Source organism: Poecilia mexicana, unplaced genomic scaffold (assembly GCF_051168715.1).
Source record: "Poecilia mexicana isolate PSO_F unplaced genomic scaffold, ASM5116871v1 scaffold_11, whole genome shotgun sequence".
Lineage (NCBI taxonomy): Eukaryota > Metazoa > Chordata > Actinopteri > Cyprinodontiformes > Poeciliidae > Poecilia > Poecilia mexicana.
This window is the reverse complement of record NW_028263380.1, coordinates 26,782,185-26,805,706: the sequence shown is the minus strand read 5'-3', so window position 1 is coordinate 26,805,706 and position 23,522 is coordinate 26,782,185. Positions and strand designations below refer to the sequence as shown.

Genomic DNA, 23,522 nt, shown 5'->3' with positions numbered 1-23,522 from the left:
TTTTTGTTTAATTTATTTTAATTTTAATTTATTTGGTCTAACATAATTTAATTTACTTTAATTTTAATTTAGTTAAATTTAATCTTTGTCTGTTAAATTTAATTAGTTTTATTTTATTTTATTTCTTAATTTAATTGACTTTTATATTTAATTTAATTTTACATTTCATTTCATTCTTTGATTTCATCTTAATTTGATTGTGTTCCATTGAATTTATTTTCCTTCAATTCAATTTAGTTTTGTTCTTTTATTTTCCTTTAATTTTAAATTATTTTGTTGAACTGAATTTTATTTTATTTTATTTTATTTTATGCTAACTGTTGCTCCTGTTAGCTAACAACCGGAGGTGCGCGCGCTCCTACGGACGCGGGAGCGCGCGCACAGGAACCGTCAGAACATGAAGAAAGAAGAAGATGCGGCTCGGTGAGTCTACATTCGGGTTTAAACACCACAGAATCGCATATTTGTTGCGTTTGAATGGTTTTTAACGCGTCAACTCGACGCGGATCGGTACTGTGAACCTCCAGCGACGACACCGCGTGTCTGCGGTACTTCACGGAGCTTATATTCCCAACTAAAGTCACCAAACTCGGTGTCGTGAGCGAAGTTGTCTCCAGGGGGAAATGGTCGCTCTCAGCCTTGAGTTTGTTTCAGACTGAATCAGGAAATAAAAATTCAGTTGTAATGATTAGAAACGGAGCATTCTGGACAGGAAGCGGGACAGATATCGGTGTGCTGTTGACAGCTCCACGTCATCCATCAGCTGATGAACTGAAAGGACCACAGCGGCTTTTATTCTGGGAAAACTGGGACATCCGCTGGGAAACAAAGAGCTTCCCAATCCTGGAAGAGCAGCGTCTGAGTCCTGTTTAAAAAGCTGGAAGTCTGTGCTCAAAGTTAGAGAGAAAAAACTTTAAAACGACCGAAACTTTTGGAGGTAGAGGTGTGGCTTCAGGAAACTTCTCTGCCTCAGGTGGACCGGAAATTAATTACACCTACAAACTACATGGTTTGTGGTTTGTAGTTTTTTGTAGTTTTATTTTTCGTCAGTAGTTTTATACGTTTTACAGCAAAGTGGTTAAAGGTGTTTATGAATCCAAACTCCAACTACTCTGGCTTTCTTCAATGTTTTAGGAATGTGTTTATTTGAATTCCTGCATTCTTGAGGTCAGACACTGATGTTGGACCTGGCTCACATTAGCCCATCTAACTACCCATCAGGTTGAAGTCAGTTCTCTGAATTCACGTCTTTATAGACCTTGTGTTGTGTTATATTAAACTGTCTCCAAGATGTTGGATGCATGAAATTGTCCAGAATGTCTTGTGTTGAAAAATTAGGATTCCCTTTCACCAGAGCCACATTGTTGTTTAACAAACTAAATATTTAGTTAGGAAGCTGAAAATGTATGTTCTACCTAAATATTTAGTTGGGATGTAAATGTTTAGTTGCCAACTAAATATTTGATTTGAAGCTAAATATTTAGCTATCAAGCTAAGTATCTAGTTAGCAAGCTAAATGTTTAGTTACCAAGCTGAATACTTTGCTTCTATCTAAATATTTAGCTGGAAGCTAAATGTTTGGCTTGTTAACTGAATATTTAGTTTGGATCTAAATATTTATCTCCCAAATATTTGCTAAACATTTAGCTAGTAAGTCAAGTATCCAAATGAAATATAAGCCAGCTAATTGTTTAGCTTCCTAACTCAATATTTAGTTTGAAACTGACATTTCTAAATGAAGGAATGAATAATAATAATAATAATAATAATAATAATATGAAGAAGATAAGAGGAGGACTTCCTTCATTTGGTTAATTTAAGCTTTTTTGAGGATATGCATCGCATTAATGGTTGAAAACGTTTTGATAGAAGCAGCGATCTTCCATTCTAAGAGCTTTGTGTGGCAGGAACATGGATGAGTTGAAGCCTGTTGTTTCCTGTTGTAAAATATTTCTGCACAGATTTTGAGGGTTTTAAGTTTAAAACACATGAATCTTAATGTTTTGTTGTAAGAAAATGGTCCCTGCATGGATATTTGTATGTGTTTCTGCAGGAAGCTGTCAATGTTTTTTTAGAAAAATCTGTATAAAAACATTCAGACTTCTTATCTGACTCTAATCAAATACTGATTACCCGACATTTCCTCCTCATTTTAAAAGATTAGCGCAGGATTTTTTAGCTTTTCTGTTAGAGCTTCGGATGTTTCTCCTTATTGATCTGAGTGACACAACATTCAGGAAAATCAACACAAGTCCTGCAGAAAGATAAACCACATGAGTCTCTGATAGTCGGCCCTCACACCACGGCTGTCGGATTGTTTACGATTATTTAGCTTCAAACTTTTCCACATCTTCTCACTTTTCTACCACAAACTTCAATGTGAAAAACCAACAATAAGTAGAGACTAAATGTCAAATGGAAGTAAAATGATTTGTGCTTCCTTTTTTCTCTGATCAGTCAGATGCTGATGTTACATATAGATGTAATAAACAGGAAGTAAAGGCTGTAAACTAACATGGACCAGACGTTTTCCGTTCCTCTGGTAAGGCAGATGAACCAGATCAGCCCTATACTGTACTGATGGAAGCAGAAAAGGCTTTTAAGATGTTAAAGTGCTTTTTAGCTGCAGATGCATCTTTGCTACAAATGATCAAACATTCATCAAAAGGCTGCTGATGAATAAAATGTTTGATTTCTTATTTTAAAAGGAACTGAAATATTTGTTTGTGTGTATTTTTTATGTAAACAAAAATTGCATAATGTGCCAGTTTTTAAATCTAATTAATACATTAATCGCCAGCATAATAGATTCATCTTCAGAATAATGGATTAGTCGTTAGAAGAGCTGCAGCCAGGAGAGGTTGTAATGTGATAAATTGTCGAAGGGGTGTGAATATTTTCTGTATTCTGCTCTGAGCAGACTCAGTCAGCTTCTCTCATCGGTTCAAAGTCCTGCCTTGAGAATTCAACCCTTGACCGAACAGATAACACGAGTTCAGATTAATCAGCGCAACGGTGAGTAACAGGATGAGCCCAGCAGGACCTGTGTGTTTAACCTTGATGATTGCCTTCTTCTCTGCAGATACCGACCGCATCACATGTCCGCTGATAGCTCCACAGGCTGATATAAACTGCAGCTGCAACTTCCTTTCTCTGGTTTCCTCCTTCCAGACTCAGAGATGGACCACTCGGCTGTGTTCACAGCTCTGGATAAGGTCTGTGAGGAGAACATCTGTGTCCTCAGTGGCCCCTCCGAGTCGCCATACGGCACCGTGACCAAGCGCCTGGTGGCGTGTATGAGGAAGATTCGCCAACATGGCCGCGCCCTGGAGCCGGTGGTTGCCAGCTTCACTGCCGTCTACCATCACTACGACTTCGACGCTCAGACGCCTGGAAACGGATACCGAACGCTGGTCAAGGTGAGGCGCACTTTCAGGATCTGTAGAAGTTCTGGTAGACTCAGATGGTTGGGGAGCAAAACTGCAACATTTGTTTCATTCTGAGTCGAATGATTCAAATGCTTTGAAATACCTGTTCCCCTCCTCACCTGTGGGGGCGCTGTACCAAAAACCTCTGAAGGAAACAACACAAAAACCTCTGAGGAAGATGACAAACGGTTCAACAGTATAATCCATCCAACTGTCTTCATGCATGTTTATCCCTTGTGGGGTGACGAAGGTGCTGGTGCCTCTCCAGCGGCAGAAAGGCAGGGTCACCCAGGAGAGGCGGGGTCACCCAGGAGAGGCGGGGTCACCCAGGAGAGGCGGGGTCACCCAGGAGAGGCGGGGTCACCCTGGAGAGGCGGGGTCACCCAGGAGAGGCGGGGTCACCCAGGAGAGGCGGGGTCACCTAGGAGAGGCGGGGTCACCCAGGAGAGGCGGGGTCACCCAGGAGAGGCGGGGTCACCCTGGAGAGGCGGGGTCACCCAGGAGAGGCGGGGTCACCCAGGAGAGGCGGGGTCACCTAGGAGAGGCGGGGTCACCCAGGAGAGGCGGGGTCACCCTGGAGAGGCGGGGTCACCCAGGAGAGGCGGGGTCACTATGGAGAGGCGGGGTCACCCTGGAGAGGCGGGGTCACCCAGGAGAGGCGGGGTCACCCAGGAGAGGCGGGGTCACCCAGGAGAGGCGGGGTCACCATGGAGAGGCGGGGTCACCCAGGAGAGGCGGGGTCACCCAGGAGAGGCGGGGTCACCCTGGAGAGGCGGGGTCACCCTGGAGAGGCGGGGTCACCCGGGAGAGGCGGGGTCACCCTGGAGAGGCGGGGTCACCCTGGAGAGGCGGGGTCACCCTGGAGAGGCGGGGTCACCATGGAGAGGCGGGGTCACCCTGGAGAGGCGGGGTCACCATGGAGAGGCGGGGTCACCCTGCGGTCGCCAGTCGATCGCAGAACAATCGATAAACAGGACAGTCATTCATGCACACAGTCACAGCTCAGGGTAGAGAGATCGATGAGTGATTGATAAGTAAAATAATAAATAATTGGTGTGTCTATTATTTCTCCTCTGCTGCTTCAGGTGCTGCAGTCCTGCCTGGTGCACATCATCCATAAAGGCCGCTACATCGCCTCCAACTGCAGAGGAGCCTTCTTCAGGGCGGAGCACAATGCCGCAGAGATGGAGGCGTACTGCAGCGCCCTCTGCCAGCTGCGGGCGCTGCTCCACCTCGCCCAGCGGCTCCTCCACGACAACGCCCACGGGGAGCTGTACTCGTCGCAGGACGCCGACCTGAGCGATCGCTTCGTTCAGGAGTACAGCTCCATGCACAAGGCCTGCTTCTACGGGCGCTGCCTGGGCTTCCAGGTGAGCGTTACCTGTCCCGACCGCCTCACCTTCATCCCTTAGGATTGATCTATGCTGTCTTTCATGAATTTCAGAATGACATTTGAAAAATTTCAACTTTTGAAACTCAAAATGTTTCAAACTCAGAAATTTCCTTGTTTTTTTATTAAAAAATCTCTGAGATTAATATCAGCTTTTGGGAGAAATTTCCCACTTCTTTCTCTCTCTCACAGTCCGAACACGCCGTCATAGAAATGGTTGCATCAGATTGTTTGTATTTCTCTTTTTTTGTTGTGTGACCAGAGAGCTGCAGACTGAATTGGGATAAATAAAGTTCTTGGCTAATTGATTGTTTGGTTTGGCAGTTCTCTCCTGCTCTGCGCCCGTTCCTCCAGACCATCGTCATCAGCATGGTTTCCTACGGAGAGACGTACGGCAGACAGCAGTCTGGCATAGGTGAGGCTCTCTGGGTTTATTCCCACCAGCCCTGTTCTGTCCACTTTGATCCAACTCCAGTCCGTCTGCCGATAAAGTCCAGTCCGGTTGGTGACCTCTGACCTCTGGTCGTCCAAACCTCAGTCTGGGTTCGGTTGAAGTGAACTCTGGTTCAGTTATTCTTCTTTCACATAGATTTATGCGTCCAGGTCAGTCTAACTGTTCATACGCCATGCTCAGAGGGTTTGGTTTGTTTGTGGAAGCTTTCCGCAGCAAAGATGTGAAAACAGCCTTTCACTGACGCTCCCGTTTCGATGTGATGCGTTTTCCTCTTTCTGCAGGAACGGCTGCTCTGTCCCTCCTCACCTCAGGGAAGTACGTCATCGACCCGGAGCTGCGAGGCGCCGAGTTCGAACGCATCACCCAGAATCTGGACTTGCACTTCTGGAAGTCCTTCTGGAACGTCACAGAGTCCGACATTTTATCAGTAGGCAGGGTCAAAAGCTGGCGAAGTCATCAGGTCGGCGGAGGAGCTCTGCTGCGATGTAGACATTCATTCCTCGTGTTTGTTTTCCCCCAGGGTTTCACCCGGATCGCCTCCAACCCGGTGCAGGTCAACCTCACGCTGACCGTGCCTCCAGAAAGCCTGCAGCTCCCTCTGGCCTCCGACCCCACGCTGTCCACCAGCGTGTCGCCCCCCGTCGCCCACTGGGGCCCGGGGCCGGTCCACATGAGGCTGATCTCCTACGACCTGCGGGAAGGCCAGGTGAGCAGAGGCTCCCCCAGAACCTGCCGAGCCCCTGGCATCCCACCGTGTTTTCTGTTAAAAAGTGTTAAAAGTTCATCATAATTTAGAAATAACAGCTTGTGAGGCCAGTTGACCCATTAAACTGTAAACGTAGATTAATCCGTCTTTACTGTCACTGTTACTGGTGTATAAAAAACCTTTTTAAGATAAACAAACAATGCTTAGCCTGGTGGGGGGACAGTAAAGCCTGGTAGCCCGCCAGGCTGATAACGCACCGGGGGAAACACCGATTCACTTGGAGCCGTAACTGAAGGTCCAAGCAGGCGGTGCTGTCCGGTTTCGGTTCAGACAGGAAGCAGACCATAAAGGGAAACGATGCTCAGATTGTTTTCTGCATTAATCAGGCTGAAAATAAACAGATGAGTTGAAAGCAGGAGATTCTGCAGAGTTTCTGTTGGACCAGTTCTGCAGTGCTGTGAAAATCCACATTTAACCAGACCGTTATGAGGCCAGTCGGTTCAACAAATCAATTAAACTGAACCTGAAATTCAAGCAAAGATGAAATAAAGTGTTTTATTTGGCGTTTTAGCTAAAATTTAGCTCGCTTAGCTTCCCCTTGGTTAATTTTTCCAGATAAATTCAAAAGCACAAATTAACTTTGCTGCTTTGTAAACAAATCAAATACAAAACAAATCAGTTCAATAAAATTTCAGTTGAAATTTTATTGAACTGATTTGTTTTGTTTCCTGACTGTTATGAATTCTTCAAGTAGTTAGTTTTGAATAATTTTATTTGAAGACACAGGATGTGAAAACGGACAGAAGAGACCAGATGTAAACATTGACGTGGTTGAATTTAGCGCTGTAGCATTAGCTTCCTCTAAGCACCATGTTGTTGTTGTGGTTTAGCGCTAGCGGAGCTAATGTTTATGATTAGTTCTTTATTGTTATTATTGCAGCCATCAGTGCCGACCAGTAAGAACGTCTCTGAGGTTTCGAGGCTCTTCTAATCATTTGCTCAACTTCGTCATGTGCAAACACTGCGTTTATACACTTTTTGATTTCATTTCTTTGCTAACTTTTTTTTTGCATATTTCATAAACACTGATGTGTTGCTAGTGAACGGTTTCATTTGGAGACTGACAGACGGCGGATTTGTCTGATTTTTTTTTTTAACAATTTTGAATGTCGGTTGATTTTTGTTGATAAACCCTTAGAAAACAGTTCAAATGCAATTTTACCAAATACTAAACTTGAAACAGTTTTAATGTCAGACATGATAAATATTAGTTTTCCTGTTGTTTCTGCCCCTGTTGCAACAATGCGGTGCTCCTTCCATATTTCAGGACAGCGAGGAGCTGCTGGGGTTTTCCCAGGGCGACGCGGCGCCCATCGCCTCGCCCCGTCTGCCCTGGGTGCAGAAGAAGCCGCCGTCGCCATGGCTCCTCATCCACTTCCACGGCGGCGGCTTCGTCGCCCAGACGTCCCGTTCCCACGAGGTGAACCGAACGCAGCGCCCTGAGGATTAGGACCCAGATCTAGGGCTGCAATCATTGTTTTAGGCTGATGATTGATCGATTAATTACCAGATTAATCGATCAATCCGCATGATGAATTGAATTATTTTTTGTAAAGTGCCTTGAAACAAAATTTGTTGAGAGTTGGCAATGCATAAATAATTGCATGATTAATTGATTATTCTGATGATTAATTGATTAATCAGAAAAAAATTGGAAAGTTCTGCATAAGTTTTATGTAGCCACTTAAACTTATTGATAGAATATTAGAAAAACACTGCAGCACCAAATGAACAAGTCAAAACCTTTTTAAATAAGAAAATAAACATTTTAACATCGTCATCCCTGTAGGGATTTGTAGCAAAGGAAGCATCTGCAGCTGATCATTGTTGGATTAACAGACTAATAATTGGATAGAAAGAGATGCTTCATAGAAGATTAGCTTCTTACAGAATGTGAAGCTGAAACTGCCACTACAGGAGTTCTGCTTAGACCAGATTTACAGAAAAATACTTTTTGTTTCATTTTAAATTCAAATTTTATGCATATTTTTGTAGAGTTTTGGCTTAATTGCAGCTCTGTTTGTGGAGTTATTTCAGCAAATAGCCTTTATTTCAGTCTGTTCATTCCAGTTAACGATTAATCGATTACAGTTAACGATTAATCGATTATTAAATGTTTTGGATGTGGATTAATCGTGATGAATCGTTTCAGATCGGATCACCATGCTCTGTGTTTTTGTTTCCTTCTTCAGAATTACCTGCGTAACTGGTCGAAGGAGCTGAGCGTCCCGGTTCTGTCCGTCGACTACTCTCTGTCGCCTGAAGCTCCGTTTCCTCGGGCGCTGGAGGAATGCTTCTACGCCTACTGCTGGGCGCTGAAACACTGCCACCTGCTGGGTACGTGCTTCACGTCAGGAAACGCCAACACGTTTCCACCGACTACTGCCCAGTGATAACCAGCAATACACAATAACAAAGTAATCAGTTCTGACAATTAATCGAGTAACCTCATAAAACGTTTCTCTGCTCAGAACTGTCTAAAGCTCGTAAAAAAACAGAAAAACAAAAGCTGAGTGAAAATAATTTGGTTCCTTTTTTTTGATCATTTTATATCTTAAAGTCCAAAACGATTCTTTTCGTCTGAAGTTTGAAATATAATTTCTTTAATTGAAATATATTTTTCTAATCCATGTTTTCTAATTTTTTTCACATTATTACTCGTCCACCAGCTGCAGATGGAGTTTTCAACTTTTCAAGCTTTTCCACAGGTTAAGCTCTGGACTCCGTCCAGAAACGCTGCTAAAGAAACTCGTAGGAAGCTGAAATCAGAAGCTGTGAGGAATCAATTTATGCTGAACAAATGTAAGCCGTCCTCTGCAGAACCTGTGAGGTCAGAACCAGAACATCTGCGGTCGGACTGAATCACAAACGGGCTCTGAAAGAAGCTGAAATCACAGATTTTCATCTGCTGCTGTGATTTTCTACTTTCCAGGAATAAATCCTGGATAAATCCAGGAATAAATCTGTTCTGTGAAGAACAGTCGGATCTGTTTCTGGTGAAACCGAGCCCGCGAGGCCCGGTTTCACCTGCAGGCGTTGTGTTCAGAGTGAGAGGAGAAATGTGATCTTTGTTGGCGCTACCTGTTCGTTCCGGCCACCGTGTTTTCGGATAAACTGAAAGATTTTCAGGGAATTGTTTGGACCTGCAGCAAAGACAAAGCGGGAGTTTTTCCAGCGCTGGTTTGCAACAGTATCCTCCAGATTTCAGTAACAGTAGTGAGATTAGAGAGGAAGAGCTGCAGCTTTGTTTGTTTTGTAAAGTGTAGATGAAGGAAATCTGAGCAACATGCCGGACTAGGTACTTTGCTGCTTTTACTTAATTTATTAAACTTTACTAAATACAAGATTTTCAAAGAAAGCGACAGAAATCCTGGTTTTAGTTGCTCAGAACCAACAAAGTCTATTTCATTTTTTTTATTTTTATCTAAAAGTCTTTATATTTCTTATTTATTTATTTTATTTACTTTATTTTCTCATTTATTACTTTTTCACATGTTCTATTAATTTTACTCATTTATTTTCATTTAAAATTGAAAACAACTTATTTATTTTCTATTTTGTTTCATCCTTGAAATAAGTTCTGAAATAAAATGGGAGCTAAAGACAGACCGTGTGTTTGGTCCAGGTTCTACGGCGGAGCGGGTCTGCCTGGCCGGGGACAGCGCCGGGGGAAACCTCTGCATCACCGTCTGCATGAGGGCGCTCACCGCCGGCATCCGTCTCCCCGACGGCATCATGGCCGCCTACCCCACCACCCTGCTCACCACCGACGCCTCGCCCTCCCGCCTGCTCACACTCATCGACCCCCTGCTGCCTCTGGGCGTCCTCGCCAGGTGCATCAACGCCTACGCAGGTATGTGGGCGGGGCTTCGCGGCTCGTTTCGCCCAGCAGAACCTTCCGGCGCCGCTGGAGCAGAACGCAGGTCAGCGAGGAGATTTATGTGTAAACGGGACGATGAGGAAGGAGAGGGGGGGGTTTATACCCGCCTCCAGGGCCGCTCACAGCTTTTCCCGGGGCCGGGATCCGTGGGCCCCCTGCCCACCGCTTTCTGTAACCAGCAGGACATTAATTAATATTCACCTTTTTAAAGACATAATTGTTTAATTTCCTCCTTAAAACCGGTTCTAAATTATCATCTTATAGTTATATATATTAGATGACTTAAATGAAACTGGAAATATTGACATTCTTTTTAATATATTCCAAAGGTCCTCATTTATTATTCAATATAATAATTACATTTGTGAATCTAATTAAAATCATCATTTTAGAGCAGCTTTTTGCTTCCTATGCTAAAGGTTGTAATGAAATAACTTGATCTGCTGCTCTGTGTCACTACAGAAAAACCGAAGCCTCTGATTGGTCAGCTGCAGACCAATCACCTTTACTGTTACTCACCTTTATGTCTGCCCTGTTGAAATATTCATGATGTCCTGTACATCGTTTCAAAGGCGTACGGTTGTATAACTGAGCGTCCGTTTGCAGCCATTTTGCCAGCCAGCAGCAGCTTTCTGGGATTTAAAGTGACAGGTCACCCTAAAGCAGAACTGAGCAGACTGAAATCTGATTGAGAAAGATTGTGTGTTTAAAAAAAAACAGTAGTGAGCATCCTTTGAGTAGACTGATCCTGAACGGCTGAAGGAAGCGTCGTATGTCAGATTTCTGCTTCCTTGAAAGGGAAATAATAAAACTGGATTTATGTGATTCTGTCAGTATTTTAAAGTGGCTTCAATAATTTGAAGGGAAAACCGGATGAACCAAAAGAAGCAGCATTCAGCTTCTATCCACCACAGATCAGGAACAAACTTCCAGAAAGCTGAAAAACAGCCGAAACCCTGAGCTCCTTTAAGTCCAAAGATCCAGCAGGTTGGATTTGATTCAGAAACATAATAAATGAAACAGTGATGAACTAATTTAATGAGTCTGTGATTTTGGTGATGCTCATCAAAGTGTGATGTCTGTTTTCCTCATTGCTGGGGTTTTATTTTCGTGCTTTAAAGCTTTTTGAACTGCCTTGCTGCTGAAATGTGCTAACAGTAGTAAACTTGATGGTACTGACCCGGCCTGGTTCCTCCAGGTTCGGACTTCCAGACGGTGCAGCCTGCAGAGCGGCGCGGCAGTCTGAGCGCTCTGGGCCGGGACACGGCCCTGCTGCTCAGCGACCTCACCCAGGGAGCCTCCAACTGGATCCAGTCCCTTCTGGACCCGGCCCGGACCGAGCCGCCCCCGCCGCACCGAGGCGCCGACCCCCACAGGGCGCCGGCCCCCGCCCCCACGGCCGGCGCCGCCGACATCCTTCACTACCCGGACGGCTTCGAGCCGCTGCGGTCCGAATGCCACGCCTACGTCCTGCCCACGTCCTGCGCCGTCATCAGGAACCCGTTTGTGTCTCCTCTGCTGGCGCCGACCGGCCTGCTGAAGGGCCTGCCGCCGGTCCACCTGGTGGTAAGACAGGAAGGAGAAGCTCCGGTTATTCTATACATGTTGTTTCACAGGAAGAAACTCCCTGCAGGACCAGAACCCGGATCAGAACCAGTTCATAGTCCAGGATCTAAATGTTTATGCTCCATCATAAAAGTCCAGGTGAAATAAAGACGGGTTCTGCTTGGGAACCAGAACTCACAGCAGGTTCCCAGAAACTATGGGGAAAAATTTGACCAATAGAAATGCTCGACTTGCCCCGCACTGACCAATAGAAGAGCTACTGTTAACGTCCGCTCACACAAAGGAAGGAAGTCCCGCCCCAGAAGTGTGGAACATAATCTGAAAAATGCTATTTGAAAATAGTTTATAATTTCACAAGTCGGTGTGAATGTTTTGTTTTTGCTCAAGTAAAATTTTATTAAATAAAATTGGCAAAAAGCATTAAGTTTGCAAAACTAAAGTCTGAAAAGATAATTTGAAAAACAAAATTTTACAAAAGGAATATCTGGAACAATAATTGGAAAAAATAATTTAAAAAATAAAATCTGAAAGAAAAAGTGAAAAGAAATAAAAAAAGTAAGTAAAATCTATTTTTATCTTTTTCAATTCAAGACTGATACACTTTTGACCCATGATTGATACAAATTTAAATATTTATTTTTTTTACCCCTCGCTGGGTAAAATTATCGCTGGCCTTTTTTAAATGAAAAATCTTCAGTACAACACAAAATTTTAATCCTTTTATAACCAAACGACTATCACGACTAAAACTGATCCAAAACCTTTAACTGAAAAGCCGACTTCAGTTTTTATCTAATTCGTTAAATTTGGCTAAATATAGAGAGAGTTTTTAATAAGTGACCTAAATCCTGTTTCAAATTTGCTAAATTGAGAACAAAACAATTTGAAAACTAGATGTCTTTCTACTAATAAAGCAAAAACACTTTTAGGTTTTGGATGAATAACAAACCTTTACTGTTAAGAAATGAAGGGAGAGTTTATTTGCTTGATTTTATTATTTTCTTTATTTTGACTCTAGTGAATTTTTGACTGGTTCCAAGCCCCCTGTTTGAATGTATGTGCACTCCACACTTTTCAGATTTTGAACAGACTGAACAGTTCTTCTCCACTCTGTGTTGATGATAAAACACGGTGAAGTCTGGACTGACGGGTTGCTTCGTTTCCCTGCAGGCGTCGGCGCTGGACGCCTTGCTGGACGATTCGGTGATGTTTGCGAAGAAGCTGCGGGCGATGGGCCAGGCCGTGACCTTGACGGTGGTGGACGACCTTCCTCACGGCTTCCTCAGCCTGGCGCAGATCTGCAAGGAGACGCAGTTCGCCTGTGACATCTGTGTGTCGCGGATCCGGACGGTCTTCCAGCCGCCGCCGCAGACTTAGCGCCGCGTCGTCGGGTCGGTTCTGCCATCACAGGAAGTAAAACTGCACTTTAAACCTGAACTGCACAGCAGAACTGGATCCGACTGACGGGTTCCAGGTTCTGATTAGAGGAACATTCAGAACCGCAGGAGGAAATCTGTCCCTCAGGTTCTGAGACACTCCCAAAGTAAAAACTAATTCTCCTGTGAGGTTCTGATTCTGACCCACCGTGCCTTTAACAGAACCTCCTGCTCCTCCTCCAGCATCCAGCAGGAATCAGGAAGTTCCTTCCACATGAACTGTGTTGTTATTAATATTGTTTTGTTTGGACCCTATATGTAATTTGATGTTTACAGCAGTTTGTGAAGAGAACAAACTCCAGAGTGCAATAAACCTGAACTACCAGAACCTTTTGGGTCTGTTGGAATATTTAGATCTGATGTTTAGTCGGCTGCAGAAACTGTCCACCACCTAGGAATATATTCACTGTCAGGTTTTACTGCACTGCGTCAAAAAAAACCTAGAGAAAATCATAAGAATAACATTTCATTTTATTTCACCATTTATCAAATGATTAAATAAAATAGAAGCTAAATAAATAAATCATGAAATAAAATACAAAATAAAGGATTAAATAAAATCTATAAATAAATGATGAAAAAAGATTCAAAATAAATGACGGAATAAAACTGAACAATGAGAAAATAAAATTTTAAATATATAAATGAATGAAATAAAATTGAAAATAAATAAAATTGAAAACATGATTTTTTTTAGATAAATGAAATAATTGAAGATAAATTAGGAAATTAATCACTAAATATGCAAGGAAATATGTTTTGTATTTAATAAATTAGGTAAGGTAAAGCACATTTTCAGCAACAAGGCTGTTCAAAGTGCTTTACATGAATTAAAGAAATACAAAAGACAAATTGGTAAAACTACACATCGCCATAAATGGCCAAATTTAGCGCCCTCACCTGGTATAGACATGTAAAACAAAATTATTATACATATTCCGACTTTTAACTTCATAACAAACTTCTGACTTCATAACATTTATTCAGTTTGGAAAAATCACATTGTAGAAAAAACATAATTAAATAAAACTATTATTACTATAAAGTTTTCTTCTTATTCATAATGTAGACTTTAAATTCAGAGCTGTGGGTTCAGGGTAAAAACAGCCGCCATACTCCAGCCTGGCGGCAGGTGGCAGCAACGTCACCCCAGACGCCTGATAATAAGCCGCAGGGATTCATCGAAGAAGAGGAGGCGACCATGTTGATTTAAAGGAAGAAGAAACACAATAGAGACGAATTATTTCAAGATATTTTCAGCTTATTTAGAAGAAAATTGTTAATTCACCGCACTCAGAGCATCGCTCGTACAATAACGCAGCTTTTCAGGTATGTTTATCGGACTTTGGAGAGCTCACCGTCGGTTAAAACCCGGTTGTTGGCACGTTAGCTCCGTGCTAACGGCTCGCTGTTGTGTTGGATTTATGAAGCGTAAAATATTCATAACCAAATAAAGGTCAAAGTTTGTACAATATTATCAAAAAATTGGTTTTTATAACTTTATCTGCATTTAAATGAGTAAGTTGTGTGGTTTTTGAGTCGAAGTGTGTGCGCTCGGATTTTAGTTTAAGTTTGTTTTAGCCGTTAGCTGCTAATGTCTTTCTTGACGCGCAGTTTCAACGCCACCTTAAAGCTTCTCGACTCAAATAGAACCAGAAAACCCATCAGAACCCCCACAAACTGCAATGTATGTTAATATAAATTAACATATCAATTCAGAGATTAGTTTGAATTTGACTGTGGTTGTTAAAGTAGACGTTAAGTTGTGGTTAGCCGTAGCTTAAACAACGTGAGTCCTCCAACCTTCAGCGAGTCACTTTGTTTCTGTTTCTCAGTTGTTTCTGTTTTCAGCAGGTGTGTCCAGGACACACCTGCTGGGTTTACCTGCGAAGCATCAAAACAACAAACTCCACCGGCCTGCTTTGAGCTAACGGCGCCAAATTAAATTGAAAAGAGCAATGATTTGACTATTAAACTGATTTATCTACAGTGCAAACAGCCTTTAAAACAGATATTTTTTCAATCAGTTTAGGTACAAAAAATGTGATTTAAAATAATCAGTTTATGCATATTTATGTATAAATGGCCATAAAACTGTTTTCTGCTGAAAAAGTTATTTTACAGATTTAAAAAAAGTAGAAATTATGTTTGGTGAACTTGTGTTTTTTCACCTTAAAGACGACCCAGAAACTGTTGATGCTGTTAAATGTTTGCTTCAGGTTTCTGAAAGAGGATGTGAGAAGAATTTTTTTGTTTTTAAAGTTAGTAGACAAATAAAACATCTCAACACATCCTGAGGTTGTTTTTCTGGTTTCACTTCCTCTGAACGTTAACCGTTTGGTTTTCAGTCTTTAAGTCCTGATGAAGTTCTGTAACGTTTTGCTCTTCAGTGTTTTTCAGGCAGAAAACAGAAGCGCCGTGGCTTTTTGAAAGTTGATTGACGATTCATCCTGCCTATTGGAGTCTGAAGTGTTTTGTTTGGATGGTTTGTTTCCAGGTGGGACGTTTGAGTCGTCGGTCTGGATCTTTTGGAGGCGGGGAGTTTGCGGCGCTGCACGCTTCAGGCCGACCGGATCATCCCTGCTGTCGACGGAGAGGAGGAGGAATAAAGCCGGAGCACAACGGAAACGCACTGAGGACTTCAAGGGCAGAAAGCTTCTCTGCTTTGGACTAAAATCCTTGTTGGATCTTTATTTTTTTTTCCACACATGAAGCAACAGAACCTCTCCCAGTAGAGGTAAATGAAATACTGGCTTTCTGGGGACGACCTTGTACAAAGTTGAACTTCCTGTTCTCTGGATCAGGGACATGCAGCAGCTCTCTGGGACTGGCAGTAAAACTCAGAGATATTATTGACGATAGAAACTCATTTTGGTGCAGATTGCCTTAGTTGTTCTGTTTCAGGACTGGAACCACTTCAATGCTTGTTCACGTATAATTTTTCTATATCGTGGACGAGTCTATTTCTGCACATGGTTGCAGATTTCTCTTCATTTGGAAGAGTTTTTGTGTAAAAACTAGTTTTGTTTTTGTCGGCTGTGCAGCGGTCAGTGTGATGAGCTGCAGCTTCCTGTTTATATGTAAATATTACTGAGCCATTTCTCTGCAAAGCGCTTCGGACACACAGAGAATATTGTTGAACGCTTTATTAAACTTTAGGATTTTTTACTGACGACAGAATTTAAGAGGCAAAAATCTAAAAAAAACAAACAGAAGTTCAGGAAAAGATGGCAACAGCCCGAACGGAAAACCTCGGTCCGGTCGTGATGGGACTGAATAAGCAGAACGGGCAGCTCAAAGGACAGACCAAACCTGCTGCAGGACCCCCAGCATCAACTCAAGGAAAGAATCCAGCTGGGAGCAACCAGGACGGCGGAGGAATCAAGTTTGGAGACGACTGGAAGAAATGCCTACAGCTCCCCCCGAAGGACAACAGGGTCAAAACCTCAGTGAGTGTCGGCTCGGCCGCGGCAAGCCGGGTTCGATTTGGGACGGCTGGTTCTGATGTTGTGTTTGTGTTCTGCTGCAGGACGTCACGGCAACCAAGGGCAACGAGTTTGAAGATTACTGCCTGAAAAGGGAACTCCTGATGGGAATCTTTGAGATGGGCTGGGAGAAACCGTCGCCGATCCAGGTTCAGCTTCAGCGCTTCGCTTTTAGAAAACAGAAAATAATTTTTCCTTTCCTGGTTTCTAAAAGGTGCAGACAGAAACAGATGCTTTTCATCCACATGAAGACTCAGTTTTATGTCACTAAAAACATTTATGAAAACCCAGACCAAAGTGGAGATTTGAGAAAACTGGTTGTTGTGTGTTCATGGAAAACAGATTTATGGTCCAGTGCATTGCAGTATGCAAAAAATAACGGGCCAATGCGTCCACATTTATGCGATTCCCAGTCCTCATCATCTTGTTTTATTAACTTTATATTCTAATACATTGTTTAAAAGTAGCTCAATCTGCATATCTGTCCACACATGAACCTCCTGGCATCATGTTTAATTCCTAACAGGAAGTTGTGTTTTTTTTTTGTTTTTTTTATGCAATCTGATTGGCTGACAGGTTTTAGCTTAGGGCTACACTGACCCCTGTGGGTCTGGCGTGTTTAAATCAACGCCCAGGGGCGAATTTGGATGGAAACTTCTCTAAAACGGATCATTTGTGTACAATATATTTTTAAATGATGTTGGTTTTCTTTAAGATGTGGAAAAGCCTCGATGCAGTTCTGAAACTGTTGCTAATAAAGCTGCAGCTAACTAACTGAAGGTTCTGTTATGAAGCTTCAAGTCAGTTTATAAAACCTGACATTATCAGCTGGCTGACTTTTAAATTAAGCTGGTCACTTGATGTTAATCTGGTGCGGTTTGGATGCTGCAGTTCTCCTCCAAACCAGTAGGTGTCACTAGTGAAAACTTGGCGGTTTCTCAGGTGGAATGTGAAGACCCCCCTACCCTATCTGCTTGACTGTTGGAGTTTTTTCAGTGTTTGCTGCGTCACACAGAAGCAGATTTGAAACGTCACTTGAAGCCGCGTTCACTCACCGGTTGGAGTCTGAGGTTTCCTCCGATTGGTGGTGATGATGTCATTTCCTCTGCAGGAGGAGAGCATTCCCATCGCGCTGTCCGGGCGCGACATCCTGGCACGAGCGAAAAACGGGACGGGGAAAAGCGGCGCCTACCTGATCCCGCTGCTGGAGCGGATAGACCTGAAGAAGGACCACATACAGGGTGAGTCCGCCCCTCCCCCACCTGCTGCTGCCCGTTGGGAGCCGTCGCTGACGTTTCTCTGCGCTCTGCTGCAGCCATCGTCATGGTGCCCACACGTGAGCTGGCGCTGCAGATGAGCCAGATCTGCATCCAGCTCAGCAAACATCTGGGCGGAGTCAAAGTGATGGCGACGACCGGAGGAACCAACCTGAGGGACGACATCATGCGCCTGGACGAGACCGGTAACATTCACTCAGTCACTCAGTCACTCACTCAGTCACTCGCTCGCTCAGTCACTCAGTCACTCGCTCGCTTAGTCACTCAGTCACTCGCTCGCTTAGTCACTCAGTCACTCGCTCGCTTAGTCACTCAGTCACTCAGTCACTCGCTTAGTCACTCAGTCACTCGCTCGCTTAGTCACTCAGTCACTCAGTCGCTCGCTCAGTCACTCACTCAGTCGCTCGCTCAGTCACTCAGTCACTCGCTCGCTTAGTCACTCAGTCACTCGCTCGCTTAGTCACTCAGTCACTCGCTCGCTTAGTCACTCAGTCACTCAGTCACTCGCTTAGTCACTCAGTCACTCGCTCGCTTAGTCACTCAGTCACTCAGTCGCTCGCTCAGTCACTCACTCAGTCGCTCGCTCAGTCACTCGCTCACTCGCTCGCTTAGTCACTCAGTCACTCAGTCGCTCGCTCAGTCACTCGCTCAGTCACTCAGTCACTCGCTCACTCGCTCGCTTAGTCACTCAGTCGCTCAGTCGCTCGCTCAGTCACTCGCTCACTCGCTCGCTTAGTCACTCAGTCACTCAGTCGCTCGCTCAGTCGCTCACTCAGTCGCTCACTCGCTCGCTTAGTCACTCAGTCACTCAGTCGCTCGCTCAGTCACTCGCTCGCTCAGTCACTCAGTCACTCGCTCGCTTAGTCACTCAGTCACTCGCTCGCTTAGTCACTCAGTCACTCGCTCGCTTAGTCACTCAGTCACTCAGTCACTCGCTCGCTTAGTCACTCAGTCACTCGCTCGCTTAGTCACTCAGTCACTCGCTCGCTTAGTCACTCAGTCACTCAGTCGCTCGCTTAGTCACTCAGTCACTCGCTCGCTTAGTCACTCAGTCACTCAGTCGCTCGCTCAGTCACTCACTCAGTCGCTCGCTCAGTCACTCGCTCACTCGCTCGCTTAGTCACTCAGTCACTCAGTCGCTCGCTCAGTCACTCGCTCAGTCACTCAGTCACTCGCTCGCTTAGTCACTCGCTCACTCGCTCGCTCAGTCACTCAGTCACTCGCTCGCTTAGTCACTCAGTCACTCGCTCGCTTAGTCACTCGCTCACTCGCTCGCTCAGTCACTCAGTCACTCGCTCGCTTAGTCACTCAGTCACTCGCTCGCTTAGTCACTCAGTCACTCAGTCGCTCGCTCAGTCACTCAGTCACTCGCTCGCTCAGTCACTCAGTCACTCGCTCGCTTAGTCACTCAGTCACTCGCTCGCTTAGTCACTCAGTCACTCGCTCACTCGCTCGCTCAGTCACTCGCTCGCTTAGTCACTCGCTCGCTCAGTCACTCAGTCACTCAGTCGCTCGCTCAGTCGCTCGCTTAGTCACTCAGTCACTCGCTCGCTTAGTCACTCAGTCACTCAGTCGCTCGCTCAGTCACTCAGTCACTCGCTCGCTCAGTCACTCAGTCACTCGCTCGCTTAGTCACTCAGTCACTCGCTCGCTTAGTCACTCAGTCACTCAGTCGCTCGCTCAGTCACTCACTCAGTCGCTCGCTCAGTCACTCGCTCACTCGCTCGCTCAGTCACTCAGTCACTCGCTCGCTTAGTCACTCGCTCGCTCAGTCACTCAGTCACTCGCTCGCTCAGTCACTCGCTCGCTTAGTCACTCAGTCACTCAGTCGCTCGCTCAGTCGCTCACTCAGTCACTCAGTCGCTCACTCAGTCGCTCGCTCAGTCACTCGCTCACTCGCTCGCTCGCTCAGTCACTCACTCAGTCACTCAGTCGCTCGCTCAGTCGCTCGCTCAGTCACTCACTCAGTCACTCAGTCGCTCGCTTAGTCGCTCGCTCAGTCACTCACTCAGTCACTCAGTCGCTCGCTTAGTCACTCACTCAGTCACTCAGTCACTCACTCAGTCACTCAGTCACTCACTCAGTCATTGAGTGACTCCCTCATTTGCTCGCTTACTTGCTCATGCAGGCAAAATCTTATCATTCATTCATTCACTCAGCACATTTCTGCTTGTTGAAGAGTTATTAGTTTTTGAAAGCTCTGAGTTCTTCGGGTTTCCATAGCGATGGCAGGGCGGCCATCTTGTTTGACAAGCGACTTCTAGTTATTTAGGTGGAGCATCAGGGCCAGGCTAAGACTTTATTTATGTCACTTAACCAGAATAAATCCAGATTTGATCTTTTAACTGTTTAACTTTGCTGTTTTATTGTGTTTTGAATTTAATTACTTTTTTTTTTACTTTTTTTTTTTTTTTTATATCTGGCAACGTATTATTATTTGTATAATTGTTCTAGACTCCAAAAAATCTTTTTTTTTCTTTTTTTTACCTGCACCAGTAATGCCTGTATTTATGCATTTATAGTCACACTTGTAGTTTTTCACTGTTGTGTGTTTGTGCAATCATCAGTACAGTAGATCTAAGAATTTCAACATGAAAAATAACAAAGATAAAATAAGAACCACAACATGTGAAGTTACACTTTGGAGTCAGTTTTAGTGATGACAGAAATACTTTAATCTTTTAACACTTTAGCATCAAAAACACAAAACTTCAAGTGTTTTTGACCGAGTTTCTTAAACTTGAACTACCTTTTTATCCAGATGAGCCTGTTCTACATCAGTAATGATTGAATATTGATATAAATGAAATAATCTGCCAGTGGAACTAGAACTTTTCTTTTAATCAATATTAGGAACTATTTTGTTAAAATGGCTCCGATATCCTGCTGAAGAGTTGTGTGTAAGTTAGTTTTATTTCAAATGTGCCAAGATGTTAGCAGTAGAAACTAAACAGAAACACTTGGTAATATTTTGCTTTGCAGTGTTTATCGTCAGTAGCAGGACTTGTTTAAATAACTGAACTGCCTCCAGAGACTTTTGTTATCATAATTTTAAGACGTTTTCTCTGGTAAACTTTTTTTTTTCCTTTTATTTTGACTAAATTCTTGTAGCCTGACTAAAACTCACAGAAAAGACAAAATAAAAGCGACTTTTTGAAAATATATTCTGTCATTTTTACTTTATTGTTTTTTTAGAATAAAGTGTTTTAATGGTGTTTCTGCCTGCAGTGCATGTCGTCATCGCCACGCCCGGCCGCATCCTGGACTTGATAAAGAAAGGCGTGGCGAAGGTGGACCGGGTCCAGATGATGGTGATGGACGAGGTAACCATGACGACAGCCCGTCTGTGTCGCTGCCGCTCGCTCTGGAGCGCCGCGTTGACCTTCCTCCTCCTCCTCCTCTTCCTCAGGCGGACAAGCTGCTCTCTCAGGACTTCGTGGTTCTCATCGAGGACATCATCAGCTTCCTGGCCAAGAACCGGCAGATCCTGCTCTACTCCGCAACCTTCCCCATCAGCGTCCAGAAGTTCATGGTGAGTCAGCAGGACGGGCCTCTCCGCAGCCGTACGGTTTTCCCTGGAAGGCCGCGGGAACGTCGGCAAATCTGGGAGGAGTGTGAGTCAAAGTTAAAGATTCAAATGTCTGGAGGTCGAATCCAGGATTCCCAGATCTGGACCAGAATAGAGGCATAGACTTCCAAACTCTCCAGGAAATGACATAAAATAAATAAAAAAAATCCTGATAATTCTGTGCAGAATTTATTTCAAGTGATCTGACTTTTCAGCACAGGAATGTGTAAATCATTTTAGATCCAAAATGAAATGAGGATCCAGTTCAGATTCTTTTAGTTTAAATCGCTTTTCATGTTCAGACATAAATGATAAATATATAAACTTTACAGCAAATAAAATAAAGACAAAGGAACAAAACAAATAAAATATCAGCTGCCAATTTTAATATGGTTTAAAACTCAACACCTTTCCCGCTGCGTCCGCCATCGTTATCAGATCAGAAATCTCCTGTTTGTCCTGCAATGCATCCTGGGAAAAGGCGGGCCAGGTCCAGGGAAACGATGGACACAGGTGGAGGAGACTTTTAATTTCATCGCTGTGATGTGGTCGGCACAAAGTCACTCCAGGGGCCACAACTGGCCCCCGCACCACACTTTGGACATCCCTGCCTGCCGTTGCCTCTGTCTGGGTTAAATGTCTGTCCTGGTCTGATCCGTGTTCTGGTTCTGGTTCTGCAGGTGAAGCACCTGCAGAAACCGTATGAGATCAACCTGATGGAGGAGCTGACCCTGAAGGGCATCACCCAGTTCTACGCCTACGTGACGGAGCGCCAGAAGGTCCACTGCCTCAACACGCTCTTCTCCAGGGTAACGCCGCCGGCCCGCCAAAGACCCGCGCCGTGGCTTTAAGAACCGGGTCGAGCTCTGACGGGTCTGCTCTCTGTTCTGGTTGCAGCTGCAGATCAACCAGTCCATCATCTTCTGTAACTCCACCCAGCGGGTGGAGCTGCTGGCCAAGAAGATCACGCAGCTGGGATACTCCTGCTTCTACATCCACGCCAAGATGATGCAGGTCCTGACCCTGGTCCCGGTCCCGGCCCAGTTCGTCTGGGTCTCTGTTTTGACAGACTCCTGTTTGTTTTCAGGAGTACCGGAACCGCGTGTTCCATGACTTCAGGAACGGGCTCTGCAGGAACCTGGTCTGCACCGGTGAGTCTTCACTTCCACCTGGAATCCTTGAAATCCTTGAAATGTTTTTCTTTTTCAAGGTTTGGAAACATCCAAACGACACAGTTTGGCAGTAAAGTGAAATTTATAGTTTGATTAAAAGCCTAAATTTGTTTAAAACATATTTTCATTCAGCAAATATATTTTCTCTCCATCTGAAGTTGAATCAGATGAAAACTTTATTTTGAGTCGACTAGAATCACCAAAACGATTTCTGCATTTAAGCTGAAGGTCGTTTACCTTAACATTTGTTTGGCTTATTTCTGTGTGATGAATATTTATTATGACTTATTGATGACCTTTTAAAATGTTACTGCAATGGGTGATTTTTCCTTCTGACTCTTATGGTGCTGGAGACATTTGGAAATATTACATTTTGTTAAATTTTATTTACTTCGTCTCTGCTGTACAATGTAAACTACCACAAAAAATTAACAGTGATAAAAATCCTATAATTACTTGAAATTATGTATCTTTAGTTGTATTCTTTTATCCACAATGTGCGGCGCTTATCTTGAAAATGTTAGAATTTTACATCAGCAGATTTAATTTAATTTAATGTATTTTTTGCTCGTCTTTGGAAACGTTTTGTTTTGGCTCCTTCCTGCTGCAGATCTCTTCACCAGAGGAATCGACATCCAGGCTGTGAACGTCGTCATCAACTTTGATTTCCCTAAAAATGCAGAAACGTACCTCCATCGCATCGGGAGGTCAGGTGGGTGGACGGGTCCGAAAACGATACAGAACCTTTTAGTTTTTACATGTAGTCGTTATCGGATGCATCATTTTTTATTTCACTTCATTTTCTCAGCTAATTGACCAGAACCAGTAATTATTTGGATTTATTTTTCTGGTCTTCAGGTTGGAAACTATAAACTGGAAACATTAATTTCAACTTCCATAAAAAATTTATTCATTCTGTAGCTAAAAACATGAATAAAAATTGTTTCTATGAAAAATTTAACATTGATTAAAAAGGTTTTTTTTTTATTAGGTTTTTAAAAATAAAATATGTGAACAAATGGTTTATTTTAGATAAAATTATATAAATAAATAGTAAAATGTTCAAATTTTTATGTTTTATTTAAAGTGGTACATTAAAG

General features: G+C 43.6%; 2 protein-coding genes across 9 annotated transcripts in view; both read left to right on the top strand.

Annotated features, from left to right (window-relative positions):
• Positions 1-327: 327 nt before the first annotated feature.
• lipea (lipase, hormone-sensitive a) lies at positions 328-13,248 on the top strand. Of its 8 annotated transcripts, none has more exons than XM_088010538.1 (12): positions 328-1,009; positions 2,921-3,015; positions 3,172-3,419; positions 4,514-4,798; positions 5,143-5,233; positions 5,554-5,699; positions 5,793-5,978; positions 7,306-7,458; positions 8,231-8,375; positions 9,664-9,891; positions 11,117-11,484; positions 12,655-13,248. In XM_088010538.1, the coding sequence occupies exons 3-12, from the start codon at positions 3,180-3,182 to the stop codon at positions 12,859-12,861; spliced, it is 2,049 nt and encodes a 682-aa protein (XP_087866664.1). In that variant the 5' UTR covers positions 328-1,009; positions 2,921-3,015; positions 3,172-3,179; the 3' UTR covers positions 12,862-13,248. The 8 variants fall into 8 exon arrangements, with proteins under 8 accessions (XP_087866664.1, XP_087866665.1, XP_087866662.1 ...); XM_088010536.1 differs by having other exon boundaries at positions 329-1,009; positions 3,083-3,419; XM_088010535.1 differs by having other exon boundaries at positions 329-2,542; positions 3,083-3,419.
• Positions 13,249-14,072: 824 nt separating this feature from the next.
• The window catches only part of ddx61 (DEAD (Asp-Glu-Ala-Asp) box helicase 61), a 12,778-nt gene continuing 3,328 nt past the window's right edge, over positions 14,073-23,522 (top strand). Inside the window, exons 1-11 of the mRNA XM_014996861.2 lie at positions 14,073-14,249; positions 15,418-16,369; positions 16,450-16,554; positions 17,517-17,646; positions 17,721-17,867; positions 20,911-21,005; positions 21,092-21,214; positions 21,931-22,059; positions 22,148-22,264; positions 22,338-22,401; positions 23,033-23,134. Of these exons, the coding sequence (XP_014852347.2) occupies positions 16,148-16,369; positions 16,450-16,554; positions 17,517-17,646; positions 17,721-17,867; positions 20,911-21,005; positions 21,092-21,214; positions 21,931-22,059; positions 22,148-22,264; positions 22,338-22,401; positions 23,033-23,134 (1,234 nt within the window). The 5' untranslated portion in view covers positions 14,073-14,249; positions 15,418-16,147. The remainder of the gene's footprint in view (positions 14,250-15,417; positions 16,370-16,449; positions 16,555-17,516; positions 17,647-17,720; positions 17,868-20,910; positions 21,006-21,091; positions 21,215-21,930; positions 22,060-22,147; positions 22,265-22,337; positions 22,402-23,032; positions 23,135-23,522) is intronic.

Bases quoted from the DNA above. Each gene is read 5' to 3' on its own strand.
- lipea (XM_088010533.1), top strand. From the start codon at position 398: ATGAAGAAAGAAGAAGATGCGGCTCG. The intron at 3,420-4,513 runs GTGAGGCGCACT...CTGCTGCTTCAG, and splicing joins GATACCGAACGCTGGTCAAG to GTGCTGCAGTCCTGCCTGGT. The intron at 5,700-5,792 runs GTAGGCAGGGTC...GTTTTCCCCCAG, and splicing joins CAGAGTCCGACATTTTATCA to GGTTTCACCCGGATCGCCTC.